General features: G+C 44.6%; 2 protein-coding genes across 4 annotated transcripts; both read right to left on the bottom strand.

Moving 5' to 3' along the window:
- Positions 1 to 4,288: 4,288 nt before the first annotated feature.
- LOC139336456 (DCN1-like protein 5) lies at positions 4,289 to 10,410 on the bottom strand. 2 transcript variants are annotated; one of them, XM_070970586.1, is made up of 10 exons: positions 10,334 to 10,410; positions 8,592 to 8,641; positions 8,386 to 8,428; positions 8,139 to 8,238; positions 7,571 to 7,733; positions 7,165 to 7,256; positions 6,919 to 7,027; positions 6,295 to 6,399; positions 5,980 to 6,082; positions 4,289 to 4,764 (listed from the first exon to the last, which is right to left on the bottom strand). In XM_070970586.1, exons 4-10 carry the CDS (start codon positions 8,204 to 8,206, stop codon positions 4,709 to 4,711), a joined length of 696 nt encoding a protein of 231 aa, XP_070826687.1. In that variant the 5' UTR covers positions 8,207 to 8,238; positions 8,386 to 8,428; positions 8,592 to 8,641; positions 10,334 to 10,410; the 3' UTR covers positions 4,289 to 4,708. The 2 variants fall into 2 exon arrangements, with proteins under 2 accessions (XP_070826687.1, XP_070826688.1); XM_070970587.1 differs by lacking the exon at positions 10,334 to 10,410 and having other exon boundaries at positions 8,585 to 8,611.
- Positions 10,411 to 11,301: 891 nt separating this feature from the next.
- On the bottom strand, positions 11,302 to 16,947 carry LOC139335861 (oocyte zinc finger protein XlCOF6-like). 2 transcript variants are annotated; one of them, XM_070969644.1, is made up of 8 exons: positions 16,660 to 16,947; positions 15,560 to 15,658; positions 15,198 to 15,414; positions 14,961 to 15,031; positions 14,672 to 14,797; positions 14,150 to 14,435; positions 13,282 to 14,027; positions 11,302 to 12,952 (listed from the first exon to the last, which is right to left on the bottom strand). In XM_070969644.1, exons 1-8 carry the CDS (start codon positions 16,813 to 16,815, stop codon positions 12,686 to 12,688), a joined length of 1,968 nt encoding a protein of 655 aa, XP_070825745.1. In that variant the 5' UTR covers positions 16,816 to 16,947; the 3' UTR covers positions 11,302 to 12,685. The 2 variants fall into 2 exon arrangements, with proteins under 2 accessions (XP_070825745.1, XP_070825746.1); XM_070969645.1 differs by having other exon boundaries at positions 12,608 to 12,868; positions 16,660 to 16,883.
- Between the last annotated feature and the right edge of the window lie 2,449 nt (positions 16,948 to 19,396).

The following is a 19,396-nucleotide window of genomic DNA, read 5'->3' as shown; positions in this document are numbered from 1 at the left end:
TGAAAATAAAAATAAAGCTAACGTGTAAAACCACACAATTAAATATCAAAATCTAGGTAGAATAAGGAGAAGAGGATAGACATAAAACAGATAAAAAGTGAATGTAAAATAAGATGGAATAAAGACATATATAACATAATATGCAAAGGATGCAGCTGAATTATTTTTTTGTTTGGTTGATGAGTAAATATTGTGTATCTATTTAAAGTAATAAACAAAATATAGGAAACACAGCACAGAAGGAGTTAACTGGAAACCTAGAAATAAAGGAGCACCATTAACATTTTATGACAGCTGGAGGGAATTTACTGTAAGGAGTTATGGTTTCCTCAAAGCTTTAGTTATCCACCACTGACCTCTGCTGGCTGCTTCATTAAGTACTCGTATGAGCAAAAGATAAGAATGCAGCCATGTGTGGTCTGCTGTTTGCACTATACCTGATCAGTATTTAAAGGCTCCAAAAGTAAGTGGAACTAGGTGGTCAGCAGGGCTCAGAGCTTATATTTGCCCCATGTCCACTCAGCAGATTAAACAGGCTCTAACAGCTGTGCTGGGTGGCCTGGGGTTAAAGCGTCTCAACAAAATCCACAGCAGCAAAACAGGAAATATGCGAGTGTTTACCTTGGTGAAGTGAAGAAGTGATCCCTGTCATGTCAGTGAGAGTCGAGCCTTCTGGAGACAACTAATTCCCCATGAGGAGCATAACAAGATTCATTCTGTCTGGGTTTTGAATAGACAGGACGAAAACCAGATGAGAGGAGCATAAAGAAATGTTTTTCAGGATGCCTGCGGGATGGCTAAGGGATGACGCCCCTTTGGTCCAGACCCTTTCAATGATTACTGGATTGATGCCTGTTCTGTGTACAGCCTCACAGAGCTGTTAGCATGGCTGCAGACTCCACCATGTCCATGCAGGAGGAGCAGCATGAGCAGCTTGCACCTTCAGAACGTGCTTACTGGGATGGAAATGAGGCTGATGGTTAGTGAAGTTCCTATTGGCTGAAGAATACCCTCCTTTACTCAGTGGTGCTTTAGCAGAGGAGGACAGCAGCATATTTCTGAGATCAAGCTGTCCACCCTCCGCAGGCTTTGGTCTCACTGCCTGAAACGCTTAAGAACTGCTGCAGGCGACTTTATAAAACATCACCAGTGTCTCTGTGATGCTATTAATCTTTAACATCATGAGAGGAGAGGACATCCACAGTGTCATGTGAGAGACTGCACTTTACACTTTGCCAGAGGAGACAGTACCACCAGCACGTCCATCAGATAGTGTGTGTTCGCACACAAGAAGGAAAACACGGCTGCATTTAGAGGAAGTCATACAAGCTGTTACAGGTAAATATCATCAACTCAGACTGCACATGGACTCCTGTGACTGACGGTCCACATATGAAGGATGCAGCTGAGTATCTCTTATCTTTTGTCTCGTCTTCTCCTCTCACTTGTGTAACTCTGCTGGCGCGTTTCTCCAACTTCAGTCCTGTATGGTAAATTTAAACAGCTGAAACTGACATGGATTTGACATTTTGGAAACATCTTTTCATCTAAAATGACAGATTTACTCGATCTGACAGATGTGGTCACCTCGTCCATGATTTCTTAGCCACCTGAGAGCAGCTAAAAAAGCCTAAATCACAACACATGAAGGCCTTATTGAGCTATTATGGCGAACATGTTAGCAAACAGCCAGGAGCTGTTTGATGAATGGAAGTCTAACATTCACCTCTGCTTTTCTTCTCTGTTTGGCCTCCAGTGAGAAAAAATATCTGTCTCCTCAGCTGCTAAATGTTCCACTTTATTCACCAGATAGTCCCTAATTTGTCTGCTGTTTGGAGCCAGTGGTGTCCAGTGAGTTTCTAACAGAGCTCGTTTGCTGGGAATGAGACTGATATGAGCTGAGTTTGTAGCCTGGAACACATTTTCCTCATTTTTAATCTCATAGCTGTTTCTACAAACATGCTGATTAGAGCAGGTTTAAACACAGGTTTCTTTCTTCGTTACCTGGAGCCCTGCTGTGGACCCAGCTGTCACAGACTTTTGCATTTACTGCACCTGAATCATAAAAAACATCTGACTCTTGTTTCCTGTGCAGGTTTAAAAAAATGTTAACCCGGTGGTTCGCTGTCGCAGCGTTTCTGGCCAGCTCAGCGAATGCAGAGAGAGCAGCTGTTACTGTTGCACCAACCTGCAGGGTCAAAGGTCAAGCTGAGGTAGCGCTGACTTTAAACTGTGGAGATGGAAAGAGCACAGGTCAGTAAAGAGGATTAACACTAACAGAGAAGACGGGACAGTCCTGCCTCACCTGAGTGACTTCATTCACCCGAATAAACCGATCGATACGTTCATTGTTGGTTTTGGTATTTTCATGAAATTTGTTGCAGTATGAATAATCTAGACTAACACCAACCACATCAGCATGCACATGAAGCTCTGAGGCTCCTCACCTGTGACTGCTCCTTCTGTCATGTGTAGGTGTGGTCCAGTACTGGCACAGCCCCTTTGGAGACATTCAGACCCCTGGTTTCCGCAGTAAACTGGACCCTGTATTTATGCACCATGACGGGAGCCTGGTGGTCCCCAACACCAGCACGCACCACAGCGGCCTGTACTACTGCCTCCTGCAGCACGCAGAGGGAGCTACACTGTGGCCGTACGAGCTCCATGTTGGTCAGAAAACTCAGAAGAACCAAGAACGCAGCAAATACGAGCAAGGCAGCAGCTGCGATGCGTTCAGGGTCAGGCGGGATGTGGGGTCTGAGGCGGAGCAGCAGGCAGAGGTTTCACATGGGGAGTTCGCTGGAGCTGTGGCAGCATCGGTGCTGCTGACGTTCGTGCTGGGATTCAGCGCCGGAGCTCTGAGCAGGACACACGTTCTCAGGTGCGTTCAGGGCCCAGACATCCTCCCCAAAATCTGACATGTCTGTTGAATCATTTTGCAGTTACTAAATGCTCCAAACCGGATGTTTTCTTAGAGATCAAAGCTGGACGAGGAATTTAATCCAGGAGACTAAGCTGAGCTTTAAACAACCCGACAGTGAGATCACCATCTCTGTGTCAGAAATGATCTAAATTGTAGAATCCATGTCTTTAGTGTAAGAACAAAGTGTGTAAATCTAATTAATAACTCCCCGTGCATCATTTCCTCTCAGGTGTTTAGGGGCAGTCACTGAGGGGTTACGATCACCACAGAAATGCCGCCAAGCTGACAGGCCGCACCATGGCTCCGAGGTCATCGACACCACCCCACCGCCCACCTACGACAACCAGGCCTTTGAGATGGAACATGTGTGGGACGACAACTCTGCAAACTGTGCAATCCTGGAAATGTCAAATTCATCGATAACCTTGTCTCCCCCCGCCAAACCTCAGAGAAGCTTCCGGGATAAACGACAGGAGGAGCAGGAAACCACCGTCTATCTGGAGGGATGTGACCACGTGAAAGAAGAGGAGAGAAGGATGGAGGGAAGAAGTCTGCAGGAGAGGAATGAAGGATGCGATCAGGAGACAGCGGAGGGAAGAGACTTGTATCTGTTAGGAGAAGGAGGAGGGAGTCAAACCGAAACTGATGAGGAGGAGTGCAGTGCAGAGGGAGAGGAGAAAGGAGAAAGAGAGAGCACAGAGGACAAGAAGGAATGGAGACAAGAGGAGGAGATAGAGGAGGCAGGTGAGCAGGAGAACAGGAGAAAAGTAGAGGAGAGGAGAGGAAGTGAGGAGGAGAAAGAGGGAGCTGAGAGGAGGGAGGAGGAGGAGAAAACAGAAGGAAGTGATGGAGAAAAGAGGGATGAAGATGGAGAGACAGACATCTGTAGCAAACACAAGACAGAGGTAGGAGGAGAGCCGGCGTCCTCCCGTCCCCGCCCGGCTCCTCGCAGCCGCGTCATTCGCCTGTACCAGTACGACGATGACGGACAGCGATACTGCCACCTCCCTGACCCCGCCCCCGACGAGCCCCGCCCCGCCCCCAGACTCAAACAGCGCTCCGTCTCTTTGACGCGCCTCAACGCCATCATGGCTGCCGCCTCCGCAGGGCCGCTGGACAGAGAGCCGGGGAGGGAGGAGGGAGAGGAGCGGCCACACTTCCACATGGACATTTGAGAGACGTTACAGAGGGTGGACAAAATAACGACAACACCATTAAACATTTACCGTACTGTTGGTATAAATACACCATTTCTGTGTGCAATGAAAGCAGCTATGAAGTCAGAAATCTACCTGGATCACTTACTCTCATATCTGTGCTTGTTAAGTGTTTGATGAATGAAAACCTCGAGTTTTACCGATTATTAAGAAGCAGCCTGTCATACTTCCTTTCCCTCTTTATTACTGTGAAAACATCTACAAACAAAACACAAAATGGGAAAAATAATTACCAGGAAAACATAATTCCACCGCTCCTCTCAGTTCAGTTTTTGTACTCTTACTTTAAGACCTTTTCCTCCACATCTTCTTTTCTCCAAATGAACACTATAAAAAGTCTACTCGGCGAGAGAAGGGCCTCTGGACCACAGCTGCTGACGGTGCACAGAGACGACCTCCGATGGGATGTGGGTGCTCAGAGTCCACAGGGATGATTCTGCTGTCTGTGTTTGTGTTTGCTGGAGTCAATCAAAGTGTTGGTCGGATCTGCAGTTCCTCCTTTTTCTGAAACGTGTTTGTGGTTTTTGTTTTATCTCCCTCTTTGTCCCTTTTGGCTTTGTGACGTTTGCTACGCTGCTGACCAACTTCTCTGCCACTCCACAAACTCGTCCAGCAGCACGGGCCCTGCAGACAAAACAACAAGGCCATAAATGATGTTAATGCAGTTCCTGTAACAACAGTAACAATGATAAATGTCTTTGTAAGGTATCTCATGCTGTGCTTGTGTCACATAATACAAGTACAAACAGCTCCTCTCATTCAGGATCAAAATAAGATCGCTTTTTTCTCCAAGACGTACTAGTGATCAGTATTTATGGAGAACGAGCTTGCAAACATCAATCACCATTTATTTCAGCACTGAAGCGCTGATGGCAGAGAACTTTCTCAAGTCAAAGATCTTGGTAACGTTGGACTCAGAACTGAATTTTGAGGCTCATATAAAGCATTTTACCACCTGAAAAACACCAAACCAAAGAACGCCAGATTCTCTCTCAAGCCAGTGCAGAGACACTTATTCATGCTTTTATTACCTGCAGGATTGATTACTGCAATGCTCTTCTCTCTGGTCTCCATAAAAGAATATTTTTCAACTACAGTTACTTCAAAACTCAGCCGCTTGAATGCTGACAAAGACCAGAAAGAGAGCTCACATTACACCGATTTAAAGTCCCTGCATTGGCTTCCTGTGCGTTTTAGAGTTGATTTTAAAATTCTTTCACTGGTTTATAAAGCTCTTAATGGTCTTGTTCTTCTTATCTATATAACTTGCTTTTACCATGAACCCAGCAGAGCCCTCAGGTCGTCTGGAAGAGGCCTTTTAACAGAACCAAAACATACGGTGAGGCATCTTTTTATTACTACGCCCCCGTTTATGGAACAGCCTGCCTGAAGATCTGAGGGCGACATGTAATATTGGTACTTTTAAAAGCAAACTCGACCCACATTTTTAGTTCTTTTAACTAAATTCTTAATTTAATCAATATTAGGTATTTTATTTTATTCATTGTATTCTATTTTACACATATATATGTTTTAAAGTCCCTCTCCCGTAAAGTGTCGTGCAGTGCTCAGCTTTGAGGGAACGGAGAGAACCAGAGTCTAAATGGAGGAAGCTATCATGTTAACCGTGTTGCATCATCAGTGTCGTATAACCACTGCTCTGCTGAACCAGAGGCAGCACCACGAGCTTTCCTCTCTGTATCCACCAGTGGAAATAACAGCAGATATGTAAGCTCTTAACGCAGACGTACAAGTCAGCGAGCTTCCTGTCCCATCAGGAGTGAAGTGTCCAGTAAAGCCTCAGTGTGAGGCTGCAGGGCGAGCAGCTCGCATACTCACAAGCTCCGTCTTCATCGTAGTTGCTGAGGTCTGTGTTGATGGTCCTGCTGAACTCCAGAACGTTATACCACTGGTCCTTATTCATCCCTTTGTACTTGGACTGCTGTGGGAGTGATGAATGGGAAGCAGAGAGGAAAAAAAAGGCAATCACACACTTGTTGTTAAAAACCAGTTCTTTTACCAACTTAAACTACTGGTGTCACAAACATCTACAGTTCTTCTATGAGCTTCATAAAAAGACAAATCCTAAAATAATTATTTCAAAGCACTTTTCACAGGCCTGTCCCTACAGACACGTGAGACCAAGGGATTTACCTCCAGGAACTGCTGGAAGACTGGAAAGAGAGGCCAGGTCCTCCCTAGCAGCAAGGCCAGCATGGACTTGGCTGTGTCCATGTCCAAACTCTTCTGGCTCTTGTCCTGAAGACAAGACGAAGCACAAAGACGACGACAGTCAGCGGGAGGTGACGGAAATGTTGTGACCGTTCCAGTCTGTTTTTACCCAGAGTCACTTTCCACACAGCTCTCAGGGAATATTTAATCTGACTGTTGGAAAACGAGGCTGCACATTCATCAAAAATTAAAGTCTTAACTTATTCTCAGTCTGGAGCACACCTGTACATCACTGCATCAAGCTCTCGCTATATGAACTCTGGAAGTTGTTCTTCCTGTTAGTTACTTGGACACAAAACCGTGGAAAAAAGGATCCACAATCAGATTCTATGTGAACAGATGTCTCCTGTTTGTCTGGGACACTGAAGTCTTCCAGGACATGTGGACCAGCACCAAGTGGAACTCTGCACACGTCACTTTCATTGATTGTATGTGTTTATGTTGTCATGTAGATCTTTTAGAAGACATGTTTATGTTGAAGTAATATTTTTGGACAATTTTGACAAACAAACAAACAAACAAACAAACAAGCCTAAGCAAACTCACTCTGGAAAAGTCAAAGGCGTATCTGTAGATGTTTTTGAAGGCTACAGAGTCGTTGAGCTCACTGCGCAGGTAATCCAGTTTGCTCTGTAACCTCTCTGTGCAGTCACACCTGCAAGTGACAGTGACATAGGAGGGTGTGGTTCTTATATTCGTGGGGGTGATCAGCTGAATGTGTGTGATGAGAGCGAGACGAGCTCTCGTTCATAAATCCCATCTCAAACTGGTTAAAATGAAAAGCCGTCTTACTGCAGTAACGTCATTCCTCTGAGCCACTCGTCTTTCGTGAAGAATCCCATGTTTGCTGCTTCCAGATGCCAGGCTAAAACTAACATAATGATCTGAAAGACAGAGAGAGGCATCAGGTTTAACCTTTGCTAACATTTAAAATCGACAGTGGTGCATGTGAACAGGGTCTTCACTCCCTCTGTCATCTCACTGTGCGTCGTCTCTACAGACACGTTCACTTTGCAGAAAGGCCACGATCTTTCCAAGGCAAACACACAAGCTCCAAAACACAAACATGGCAACAAACCAAAACACGATTTTGTTGAGTTCAGTGAAGAACACATGCTGTTCTTACACAAAGTGATGTCCTCAAAACAGGACAGTAGGCGACACACTGAGGGTGAATCTAAGAGCCAGGCGGACTCACATTCTCCGGTTCCACACCGATGTCTTCACAGAACTTCTCCATGGCCTCCGGATCGACCACTTTGTTGTTGCCGGCGAACTTGTGGAACCAAGCCAGGCACTTCTTGTTGGAGAAGAGCTTCTCAGCACCGCGGATGGCTCCACGGATCTGAGGCCGAGTGAAACTACAACATGGAGCGAAGGTTCAGAACGACTTAACCGTTTTCACGAAATAAGCTCATATTGGTGAGAAAAATCCAGCCATTAACTTCAGTGATGTGGGTTTAACACATATGGCTCTAAATATCTTAAATTTTTAATGTCTCACATGGAAGAGAGTCACTGATCCAATTTTTTTTAATATAAAAAACACTGATAGATATCATTTTCAGACTGGGTGTACCTAATAAACTGGCAAGTTAGACACCACTATGCTACAGTCCAGTGTTCTCAAGCAGCACTGATTGAGAGGGCGAGTATGTGCTGAGTGCCATATTCCTCTCACACACACACACACACACACACACACACACACACACACACACACACACACACACAGTTACAGTGTGAGTGAATGTGTGTTTATTTACCTTGTAATTTTACACTTGTGCTCATTATCATCTGCTTCAGGGAGCTTCCTCTTCTTCTTCACAGGCATCACTGAACCTTTGATGGGCTTCACTAGCTGGGCTGCATATAGGAGTAGATTGTTGGTTTTAGGAATGAGATACCACATCCACCCCCTCATCCACCCACACACACACACCTCTGGATGACAATACAAGCCAGTGATCGATCATTTATTTCAGGATGAAATGTGCACGATGCAGCTCATACCTGTGTACTTCTGGCTGCCTTGTCCATTCAAATCTAAGAGATTCTAGAATAAAAGACATCAAAACCTCAGGTGAGAAGGTCCCTGCACATACTAAAAGTTAAGACGGAGACGCTGCACTGCAAAGTGTAGCTGTATGATCAGTGTGTGAACGTTGGACTGCATTAACTTTATCCACTACATTTTAAAATGAACACAAACTGCTTACAAGCTTGTCCAGCGTTTCTGATGCTGTGATGACGTCTGCCTGGATTGCTCCTACAAGCAGATACATAATGAACACAAGCAAAGTATCATCAGTACTCAATGGTTCAACAGCATTAACCATATGACCACCATCAAGTCAAAGACATTATCTGTCACGATCCGACCTGTAAGCACTGTAAATGTTTAAGAAAACCGTTCAGCACTGTCAGAAGTAAACCTAAAACAGTGCTGGATGAGGTTCAGGTCACGGCTCAAAGCTGGGAGAACAGTTTCTCTTTGGATGTGGCTTTGTGCACAAGGATGCCGTAAACAGGAAACGGCCTTTCCAAAGCTGTTGCCAAGTGTGAGCACACCGTTCCCTGAAATATCATTGTACGCTTAAGTATTAACATTTCACTTTGCTGGAGCGTCTCTAAATCAAATGTGGACATTGAAAGTGAATCTTGGACATTAGTTTATGGAGTCATGCCGTATAGGGCAGGTTTAAAGACACAGAGGTCACTCTCAGTTACACATTTGGTCAAGTTTAGCGTGCTGTCCCTTAAGAGGGACAATGTGTCAGCAGCTGTCTCGAATCCCCAAATGTTGCCGCACTAATACTATACTTATAGTACAGTATTTATTTTATTCTTTACAGGAACCTGCTAGTCTTTCTGGGGTCCTTATTGACACATCATCAACAAAAATACAAAAACATATGTAATAACTCAACACATAAGGCAACAAACAACAGTCACTAAAACACTGTTAAAGACACGCGGCACCAAAAAATAAATAATGTAATACAAGTAGCACCAACGAAATATTAAGGGACTTCTTGCAATTTATTTGTAATTGATTAACGACAGTAATAACATCTAATACTTCGTCACCACATTGATTTTTTTCCTGTGAGGTTTGAAGTCGGTTCATATTAACGTTAACGTCACGTAATGACGTTAACGTTAACGTAACGTTAAGAAACAATTCGGTTTCGTTTAAATAACGTCGAATCGCAACAGAAGCTGTCTCAGTCCACTTTCATTATACAGAACAAGTCAGGACCATGATCTTCATCTGCAGGCAGCCAGCATGACAAAGCACTCTGCATTACTAAGAGTAAAACAGGTTTTTTTTATTATTATTATTGAATCACGTTAAAGCCGATAATATTCTTAAATCTCGTTAGGACCAGATTTTTAAAGAAAATGACTAAACACTGCTATGTTTGGGTGTCTGGTGTGTTTGTTAAAATACAAGCAAAACTACAGGCTGTAGTAGAGAAGGGGGCTTATTTAAATGCTTGTTTTTAGTCCATTCTTCTAACATAATTCATCATAAGTCTGAGGGGTTTCTGACGAATACTCTAACCGAATTTACCGTTAAAGAGGACGACTTTAAGACCTTCCGTTCATGCTAGCTGAACACGGCTAACGAGGCTGCGATGACTAATGTTACAAATCCTGATTGGTCTCGCACCTGATTATCGATTAAACGTCACAGAAACTTAAACTACACCATAAAACAGACATTTTTTGTTTTATATCATTTAGGGCTCAGTATTTGCTGCTAGGAGACTTCTTTTGTTTGCTAGCTAGCGGAGCACGGCGGGTGTCAGGACAGCACAAGCAACGTTAGCTAATTTGTCAACACCGACTTCGAAGGCTTATCAAATCCACTGAACTCAATTAAAACGAAGTCAACTGAGTTTTTGTTTAATAGAGAAAACAAGATAAAACCTTTAAAATACGTCGAAACACTTACTTGTCACACTAGTTTGGTGGTAGTAGTTGGCTGACAAATCAAATCCTCTTCTTCACTTCACCGGGAGTTTGGCTGTCGCCGGCGTTTCCGGGGACTGGACGATACCATAACTACATGGGGGTGTTATTCTCAATGAACGTTTCCATGTTGATGAAAACGTTTGCATAGACAAATTTCCATCTTGAGAAAGATCTAAAACATTTTTTAAATCTTATTTCATTACAGATATATATTATTTAACCAACAGTGTACATAAGAGGAAATGACAAAATTTCCCATCCACCCTACCGGACAGGAAAAAGGTGAAACGTGCATCTTCTTAAAGGAACAGTCCTTTATTTTTGGACTCACCTCGAGCTCGCACACGTTCTCCGGTGGATTTAAGATCACTGAAGCAAAGGTGGAGGGAAAGATAGATGGATAGACGTTAAAAACATTGTATTTGCGCCCATGCCAGCTTTGGTTTCCTGTTCTTGTGTTTGTCTAAGGGTTTTTTCCCCACAAGGCTGACATACACAGTCACATAGTTCTGCGTCATCAGTAACAATTTTCAGAATGAATCACTGAGAGATGACACTACACCAGCTGGCACGGTCACCTGCGTGTTACTGATGTTGTTCCAACAGTGTCAAACAAGCAGCCAGCAGTGGAAAAATTTAGGAAGAGCTGTCTGAAAGAGCAGATGTCTTCTCACTAAACAAACTGGATGTGGTGCCAAAGAAGTGAAGCACAGTGCTCACCTGTCAGACCTGTGAGCAGCCCTGCAGAGACTGATGAGGTGCAGCATCACATCCAGCTCTTAGCAGCAGGCATCATCAGAGTCTAAAAGTGCACATGCATCAGCAATATTCACTGTTAGGAAGAAGACTGAGACATTAAGATGTGCATAGACCACCATACACTCAGCAGCCACACTGCTCCAAACTGCTTATATCACTGTATTACAAAAATAAAATGGACATGCAAATAAAAACAATCATTTTTTTATTCAATTAGCAACATAAGGGAACTTATCTTTAAAAACCACTGATGCTTATTTGCTCCAAATAGTTATGAAAATGAGATATAAGCCTGCATGTGTGTTGAAGGAGTAACCTGCCTGATAATGTAGGTTAATTAGTAAATGTAGTGTGATTCTCAGTTAGACAAAAGGTAGGATCAGGCATCTCAACAGTATTTATTTGGCAGAAACCCCAAAGTATAATATATTAGTACAACAGTCAGTGTACCATTGGGCATGTCTATCAAGTACATTTACACACATATTAACACACAAACACATAGTGACGCAGCACACAGCAGAGGAGTTTCATGTACCATAAAACCAGCTGAGCTGACTGTGTGAGATGACACAAAGCAACGTCTCCCACATCCAAACTGCTACTGTGGTTATTAAAATGGCTTCAAATGAGGCTTAAAGTTGTTTCTTGACTGTCCTTTGTGTTAAATATTCCTCCACTGCTCCAGCATGTGGACCTACAGTCGATGCTACAGGCCATATTGACAGTGGAACGAGCTAACGGCAAACTCAACATAAAAATGCCAAAACTTCAAAGTTCACATTGAAGTTGCATCGATCCATCCTTGAACTTCAGCTTTGAGGCGAATACTGCTTCGTATGGGCCCTAAAAACAGTCTGAAGTGAAATATCAGCACACATTTACAGCATTTCCAGTTGATGTGGGGATATTATTTAAATTAAAAATCAGGTTAATCCACTCAGTCTTCACTTTTTCCAATGATTGCAGTAGATGAAGACTTTCAGCTGCCACGCTTTGCTCATCAGTGGATGGAGCACCTCGACCTGCGCGTTAATCAGCCTCACTGAAGCACATTATTTCATTATGCTGACACACTGATGACACCGTGATGGAACGAGTGCACCGCCCACCATGATAACGAGCTGGAAAACGTTAGGAAGCTCACTGGAGTTTTGTTGTATCTGCTAGCAAACTGCTGTAAAAATATTGAAACAAAGAACTAAAAGGCTCTCAGTACATGAAATACACGTCCCTCCAGTGACACCAGGATACTCTGGAAATGTCTGTCAGTCATTCCCACGCGTCACATTTTGTTTTGATCCACACAACAACCTTCTCCACCTTTTCAACTAAAGGCTGTTAATTCATTTTTTCACTCATCTGAAAGCGCGCTGCGTCGATCTTCGTCACCTTTCTTGAGGGTAGCTTCACAGTGAAACTAAACAAACCCGGTAACGTCAGAATCACCTAAAACACTTTCCCTGCAAACTCTTTCCTATCATCCGTCCACTCATCTCAGTCCTCAGCAGGTGAAGGGAAGCTCCCTCCGTCCACTCTGCCACCAGGGAAGGCGTCTCGTCACAGTTCAGCGTCAGATGTAGAAACACTTGTGGTCCTTCAGGTTCCTCAGATAAGAGAAGCTCTTCCCACACTTGTCGCACATGAACTGTTTCTCCCCGGTGTGGATCTGCTGGTGGGCTTTCAGGCTGTTTCCCTGGTTGAAGCTGCGTCCGCACGTGTCGCAGCTGAACGGCTTCTCCCCAGTGTGGATGCGCTGGTGTCTGTTCAGGTTGCCCGTGTTGCTGAAGCATTTCCCACACGTGTCGCAGCTGAAGGGTTTCTCTCCCGTGTGGACCACCTTCAAAGAGGACGGTTAAAGGAGAAACTGTGGGTCAAACCATTTTCATACGGAGGACATGCAGTTTTAAGGTCTTTCATAAAGATTTACACCACAGTGCGACGTGTTTTCAGAGCAGTACTGTGACAAGTGTAAAGGTTTAACTTGATTTAACGTAAAGTTTGTTGGTAAATAACATCTTGGGAAGTAAATTGGTCCATTATTTTTGAGGTTTCTGATCAAAATGCTTATTCCTAAACGCTAAAATTCAGTCATCTTAACATCAGGCCAGTGAGCTTTTGCTGAGCCTGTCCACTACAGAAACCTCAATGAGTGCAAACCCTCTGTACCTGATGTGATTTCAGGCTGCTGTGCTGCGTGAACAGGCGGCCGCAGATGTCGCAGGAGAAGGGCCTCTCCCCGCTGTGCGTCTTCAGGTGAATCTTCAGGTAACTGGACGACTTAAAGCTCTTCCCGCAGAGCCCACAGCTGTGAGGCCGGTCCACTGTGTGGTGCTGCTGGTGCGAGCGTAGGTCGGTAATGGAGCTGAGCCGCCGGCCGCAGAGCACGCACGTGCACGGAATGGTCGCCGCGTGCGTCTGGAGGTGTTTGCGAAGCGAGTCCACGCAGGCCACCGTAGTGCCGCATGCCACACATGCCAGCGAGTTCTCACCTGAGTGAGAGGTCTTCTGGTGCATCTTCAAGGCGCTCTTCTGGGTGAAGCACTTGCCACAGGTCTCGCAGCTGAAGGGACGCTCACCGGTGTGGATCCGCTGATGGCCCTTCAGAGTGTCCGCCTGGTTGAAGCTCTTGCCACAAGTGTCGCACCTGAATGGCTTTTCCCCCGTGTGTATGCGCAGGTGGCGCTGCAGGTTACCTTGTATTGTGAAGCTTTTGTTGCAGTACTGGCAATTATAGGCCCGCTCCCCAGTGTGGACCATCTGATGCATCTTCAGGCCGTGAGCTCGGTAGAAGCTCTTTCCACACTGCTCACAGCGGAACGGCCGGACCTCCGCATGGAGACGCTGGTGGTTCCTCAGCAGCTGCTTCAGGGTGAAACCCTTCCCACAGACGTCACAGGTGTGTGGTCTCTCACCTGTATGTGGGAGCAATGAGTACAGTAAGAGTGACAGAACGTGACAAACACAATAGGTTTTCATTACAGTGTCAGCTTCTCGTGGAGTCCTCCTGAGAAATCTGACAGAAAGCTGAACACACCTGTGTGAAGCAGCATGTGTGCGTTGAGGCTGCGCTGGAAAGAAAAGCCTCGGCCACACTGGGAGCAGTGGAAGGGCTTCTCTGCGTTGGCCCCGTGGACGGCCTGGTGGGCTTTGAGCTGCAGCAGCTTGGTGAAGGTTTTCCTGCAGTGTCTGCAGCTCAGAGGCTGCTGGTTCTGACTCGGACTCTCCTTCTTCGCTCGGCCTCGATGGGACTTGGGCTTTACGACACGTTTAGGTCTGGTGGTGAATCCTGGGTCACCGTCAGCTGGATCCTCTGTCTCCAGCTGACAGAAACATTTTACAAAGTGATTATTAATTTTCTTTAACCCACTTTTCCTCTTCTTGCTTTTGGCCAATGGCTCATGTTTCATCACACACTTAACACAACTTGGCCTTCGCCTCCGCTCTCATTAACACATGGGGCAATTTAAGACACTGTTTTTAATTCTGAAAAGTCAGACCATAAACAAATACAAACTGACAAATAACACAAAATGAATGAGCTGTCTGTGAAATCGACCTGGTAGTCTGGGTCGTCGCCATCGTCCTGGCCGGGGTCGTCTCTGTACTGTCCAGAATCAGAGGACACCTGGTCAGTGAACGCCTCCAATCCTTCCTCCTTAATTATCACAGTCTGGATGCTGTCCTGAGAGGACGACAGAATACGGACAGAAGTCAACTTTGTGGAGGACACTTTTCTGTATCAGCATGGTGATGTCCCCCTGCACAGTCTTGATGTGAGGAAGAGAACAGGAAGTGGGGAACAGAGACGAAGGAGTTCAGATCATCAAGACAAGACAGGATTTTACCTCGTAAGTTCTGCCTTTCCAGAGGTGAATTATGGGCGATCTCTTCACTCCGCCATCACCACCAGCAACAACTGGAAAAAGCCAAAAAGCTGATTATCAGCATTTCTGTGGCAGTTTCAGTCTCAGTGCAAAGACAAAGACTAACTACTGTTGATGTCAGAGGAGCTTGTGGTAACAATGAAAAATGACCTAAGTGAGTGTTTTATTATCTTGTGGATGATAGGACGGACGCGTCACCTCTGCAGCTCTTCCTCCCTGAGCGCTGGCTCTGGACAGTCTCTCCCTCTGCTTCGTTGGTCGGAGCCCTCCTGCCCTCCTCCGCTCTGCTGCCTCCCTCCGTCAGCTCCTCCACATCCTTCTGGCCTCTACTGCCCTCCAGCACCAGCTTCAGCTCCATCTCTGCCACCTCCAGTCTCCTCCTCAGGTCCTCGGTCTCTGCGACCCCCCGCGTCACCTGCAAAGACAAACCAGGGCCTTTTAAACAGAAACCACGAGTGACGCAGAACTGGATGATTTCGTACTTCTCTGGCTGATATGATCATATAAAGAGCGACTGTGACACAATGACACGAATCCTCGAGCGCAGTGAAGTGACGTACTTCTGACCGCAGCACAGATGAACATTCGTGGAAAAGCTGGCAGATCTTCTCCACAGCTTCTCGAGCCAGAGACGCCATGAAGACGCCAAACTGGACCACCTGCTGGGAGCAGATCAGGATGTTTGGAGAAGATGAACATATGATTGATATGATGCACAAGTACAAACAGTCTTTGTCATTTTCAATGATGAACTGTGTAATCTGTATTTCTCAGAAACAGACTGTTCAATGAAAAGCAGGAAGTTAGATGATGAATAAGAGTCCAAACAATCGACCAATAATAAATTAATAACCAGTACTGGATGGAGTCTAAATGGAGTCATTTAGTTTTACAGGTTTGGGCTTCTCAAACGAAACTGCTGTTTTATAATATTATAAAGTGAAGATCTTTGGACTTTGGACAAAATCAGACTCTGACAACTTGCTTTGAGTTTTTTTAAATATATAGCAGTTCAATAATTGATAATTCATGATAAATAAGTCATGTCACAAAGCGACTGCTGCTAAAATACTATGAAAAACAAGTAAAATCACACTTGCATCATAATTTACTTCTGTTTAAGTTTTATTTTGTATTGAGAATCCGACCCTGCAAAGTAACGTGTAACAGGAGTAGCAAATCGAAGTAGTGTAACGGAAAATGTACAAATGAAGTACATTTAACGGGGTAGAAGTTTAAAGCAGCGTGAAGTGGAAAGACTGAAGTACAGATTTCACATCCCAGCCCCACGTGTGATCAGAAATATTGATCTGCAGGTAACGTGACACCTGTGGCTGAAGCGTCTGTAGATATAGAGCAGATAGATAAGCCTGGAGCTGCTGTCCTGCTCCGCGTGGCCATCAGGTGGACTCTCCCGGTTTGTCCTGTCGCTGTGATCAACCAGATAAACTTTATTCAGACTAAATCTGTCCTCCAGTCGCACAGCAGCCCTAAAGTCACTGTTTACTGGAGTTTAGGTGCTGAAAGCTAACGAGAGCAACAAGCTAGCTCTTCTATTTCTATGATCAGCTGCTTGTTTGGACGCCAGGCGAGGAGGCAGGCGAGGAGGACGTAACGCTAAGGGACACACACAGACAGCAGCGGCGTCACGTTCACGTACCGTCTCATCCGAGGACCCGAGACTGTTTTCGGTCCTACATGAAGGCAAATCTGGACGTGTTGGGTCGGAGCCGCCGTTAACTTTGGTCATTTCTGCGACAGTCGCGCTGACCATTATCTCCAAAACGGCGCCGACCTGCGCCTCCAAATCCGACATTCTGACAGATGAGCGTGTCAGCTGGAAATGTTGTTTCACTTCACTAATTTTATAACGACACAAGACGCTTTTGGTACTACAACATTGTCTTTGTGGTGAACAAAACTCACACCACTCACAACACGGATCCCAGCTTCCTCTTCCCAGTTCATGTTCTTCAAAATAAAAGCACGCACACTCACTAGGTCCTATTCAGCACTCCTAACACCACCTCCTCACACTGAATGCAGGTCACATGTTGACTAATAAAATGGCCATATTGTTCTTTCACATCAGCCCTAGTCAGAGAGTGCAGTCATAGAAGTTTTAAAATTGTCTTGTTTGATGGCAAAGATGAAGTGGTGAGGTGATGAGGTATCGACATGACGGAGGTTGTTTGGAACTCAAATAGTCTTACTTTTGGAAGGTGAGGACATTCTGAAGTAGCTTCTGGAAGTACAGTCACAGATTACCCGTATAAAATACTGTATTACACCAGTTCAAGTACATTCAAGTATGCGATTTCTAAATTCTTTTACTTTGATTTTGTTTAGAGGAAGTACTCGTGTAGCATTATGTCTAACTTGACGCTAGTTAAATTCACGGCTGACATCGATGCATTTAGAAACACGTCTTCAGTGCCCTCCAGTGGCCAAACTTAGAAACCACATTACTCTATAAAAAATACTATTTCAAAAAAGTTGACGGGAGGCATAACCGCCTATTTTATGTGTTTACAAGAAGAAGAGAAACGCCATCAAAGTAATCCTTTTTGTAATAAAAGCCACACGGATATTGGTGTATCACGTACAGGGAAGAGCGACATGCTAATTATAAATCCAGCCAAGGGTCAGAGAAACATGCTCCACCAGTATTTCTTACTACCTCTGTCGTCCATTCATAACCACCTTCTGCTGCCGAATGTCTCTTTCCAGCAGCTCCTCTCAAAATCACAGATGAAGCAGCATGTGTAAATGACGTGCACACAGACACAGAGCGCACACACACCCCTGCACTAAGAAATGCCGAATTAAATATTTTTTATTTATACGAATTTGTGTGTCATTTATCAGATCAGAGCCCCATCCCCATCCCAACCCCCACCGCGGCCACCAAAATCTCACTCTGAACTCACCAAAACAAACTCTGATTTGGGCGTTTAGCGATGCTAACACGACCAACAATGCTAACCGTTACACCGGCTGTTGTTCCATAGTTTGTTCAGTTTGTGAAACGTCTGTGTTGTCAAAGTAAAGTCACCTGCGTATCACACAGACTCCACCACTTCTTTACCATAAAACGTGAAATTGTAAACTGCTCTTCACCACAAGACTTGCAGGTGAACGTTAGCAGAAGCTAAACGTTCAGCTATTAGCTAGCTAACTCTCCTAGCTAGCTAGCCAACACCGAAAAAGTCGTTAGCTCAAACTGATAACTGACACCGGCTGTTAGCTTGGTAAAACCTGACTTAATCAAAAAGAAACTTGCATTATTCCCTACTCACCATGTGTCCTGTCACCTACTCTGCTCACTTGAAATGCAAAATGAAAAAGACAGGTATTTCACTCTCCGGACTTTCTATAAGCGATATGACTGAGATATGAGTCCTATATCCATGGGTATTTTTAGTCCCTTGCGCGGGAAAAGAACAGCGGAATCCATTAGTTGTTGAAGTGACCTTCAAAATAATGTATGGTGTCACTGGGCAGGAGGGGAGGGGCGGGTGTTACAGACACAGCGCGCACGCATGCGCACACACACCTGCAGTAACATGCTGAATAATTTTTATTTGTAGGAATTTATGTGTCATGTATCAGATCAGACCCCCATCCCCACCCCCACCGCCAAAATCTCACTCTGAACTCAGTTCAAAACTTGAGAGCCCAGCAAAATAATTTCCCATATTTTCAAATCCCAGGCACGTTATCAAGAATATCATCACTAGAAATAACATCAGTACAAGGATTACTGTAAAATTGTTAATTAGGAGTTGTTTTGATAATAGTGTCTTGCTCTGGATACCATGCTGGCTGATCATGCTAACTGACGTGATCTCATCTATACTGGAGACTGTTTACTGCCCTCCAGTGGCCACATTGAAGAACTACATCAAGATAACGTCAAGTCAGACAAGATAGCATGATTTAATTTCCGGGCAACACTTTCAAACTAAATCTAATCTCTTGCCAAGCCCCGCTCTCATTAGCAACTGTTGATGCACGGGTCAAACTCTGAGTAGTACTTTTCATATTGAGTCTTACCATGAAAACGGTGGCATCTACCTTCGAAATTCGCGGTTAAGTTTTGAAACACTGGTTCTTCAATTCTTCACAGAAGCCAAAAAAAAAAAAAAAAAAAAAAAAAGGCTTTTCATTTCTATATGACGACCATCGGCTAAAATGACGACTCGCACTCGCAGCTTCTGATAAGTGTAGCTAGCTAACGTAAGCTAATGCTAATGCTAGCCTCCGATGGCCACAGTGAGAAACTACAGTACTGCATACTGACACGCTGTATAAATCAACGGAATTGATATTACCATCAGTGTAACATGATTATTAATCTGATTATGTCAAATAACGACAGTAACATCAGTATTATT

This window comes from Chaetodon trifascialis, chromosome 9, assembly GCF_039877785.1.
Source record: "Chaetodon trifascialis isolate fChaTrf1 chromosome 9, fChaTrf1.hap1, whole genome shotgun sequence".
NCBI lineage: Eukaryota > Metazoa > Chordata > Actinopteri > Chaetodontiformes > Chaetodontidae > Chaetodon > Chaetodon trifascialis.
This window is presented reverse-complemented; position numbering and strand designations above follow the sequence as displayed.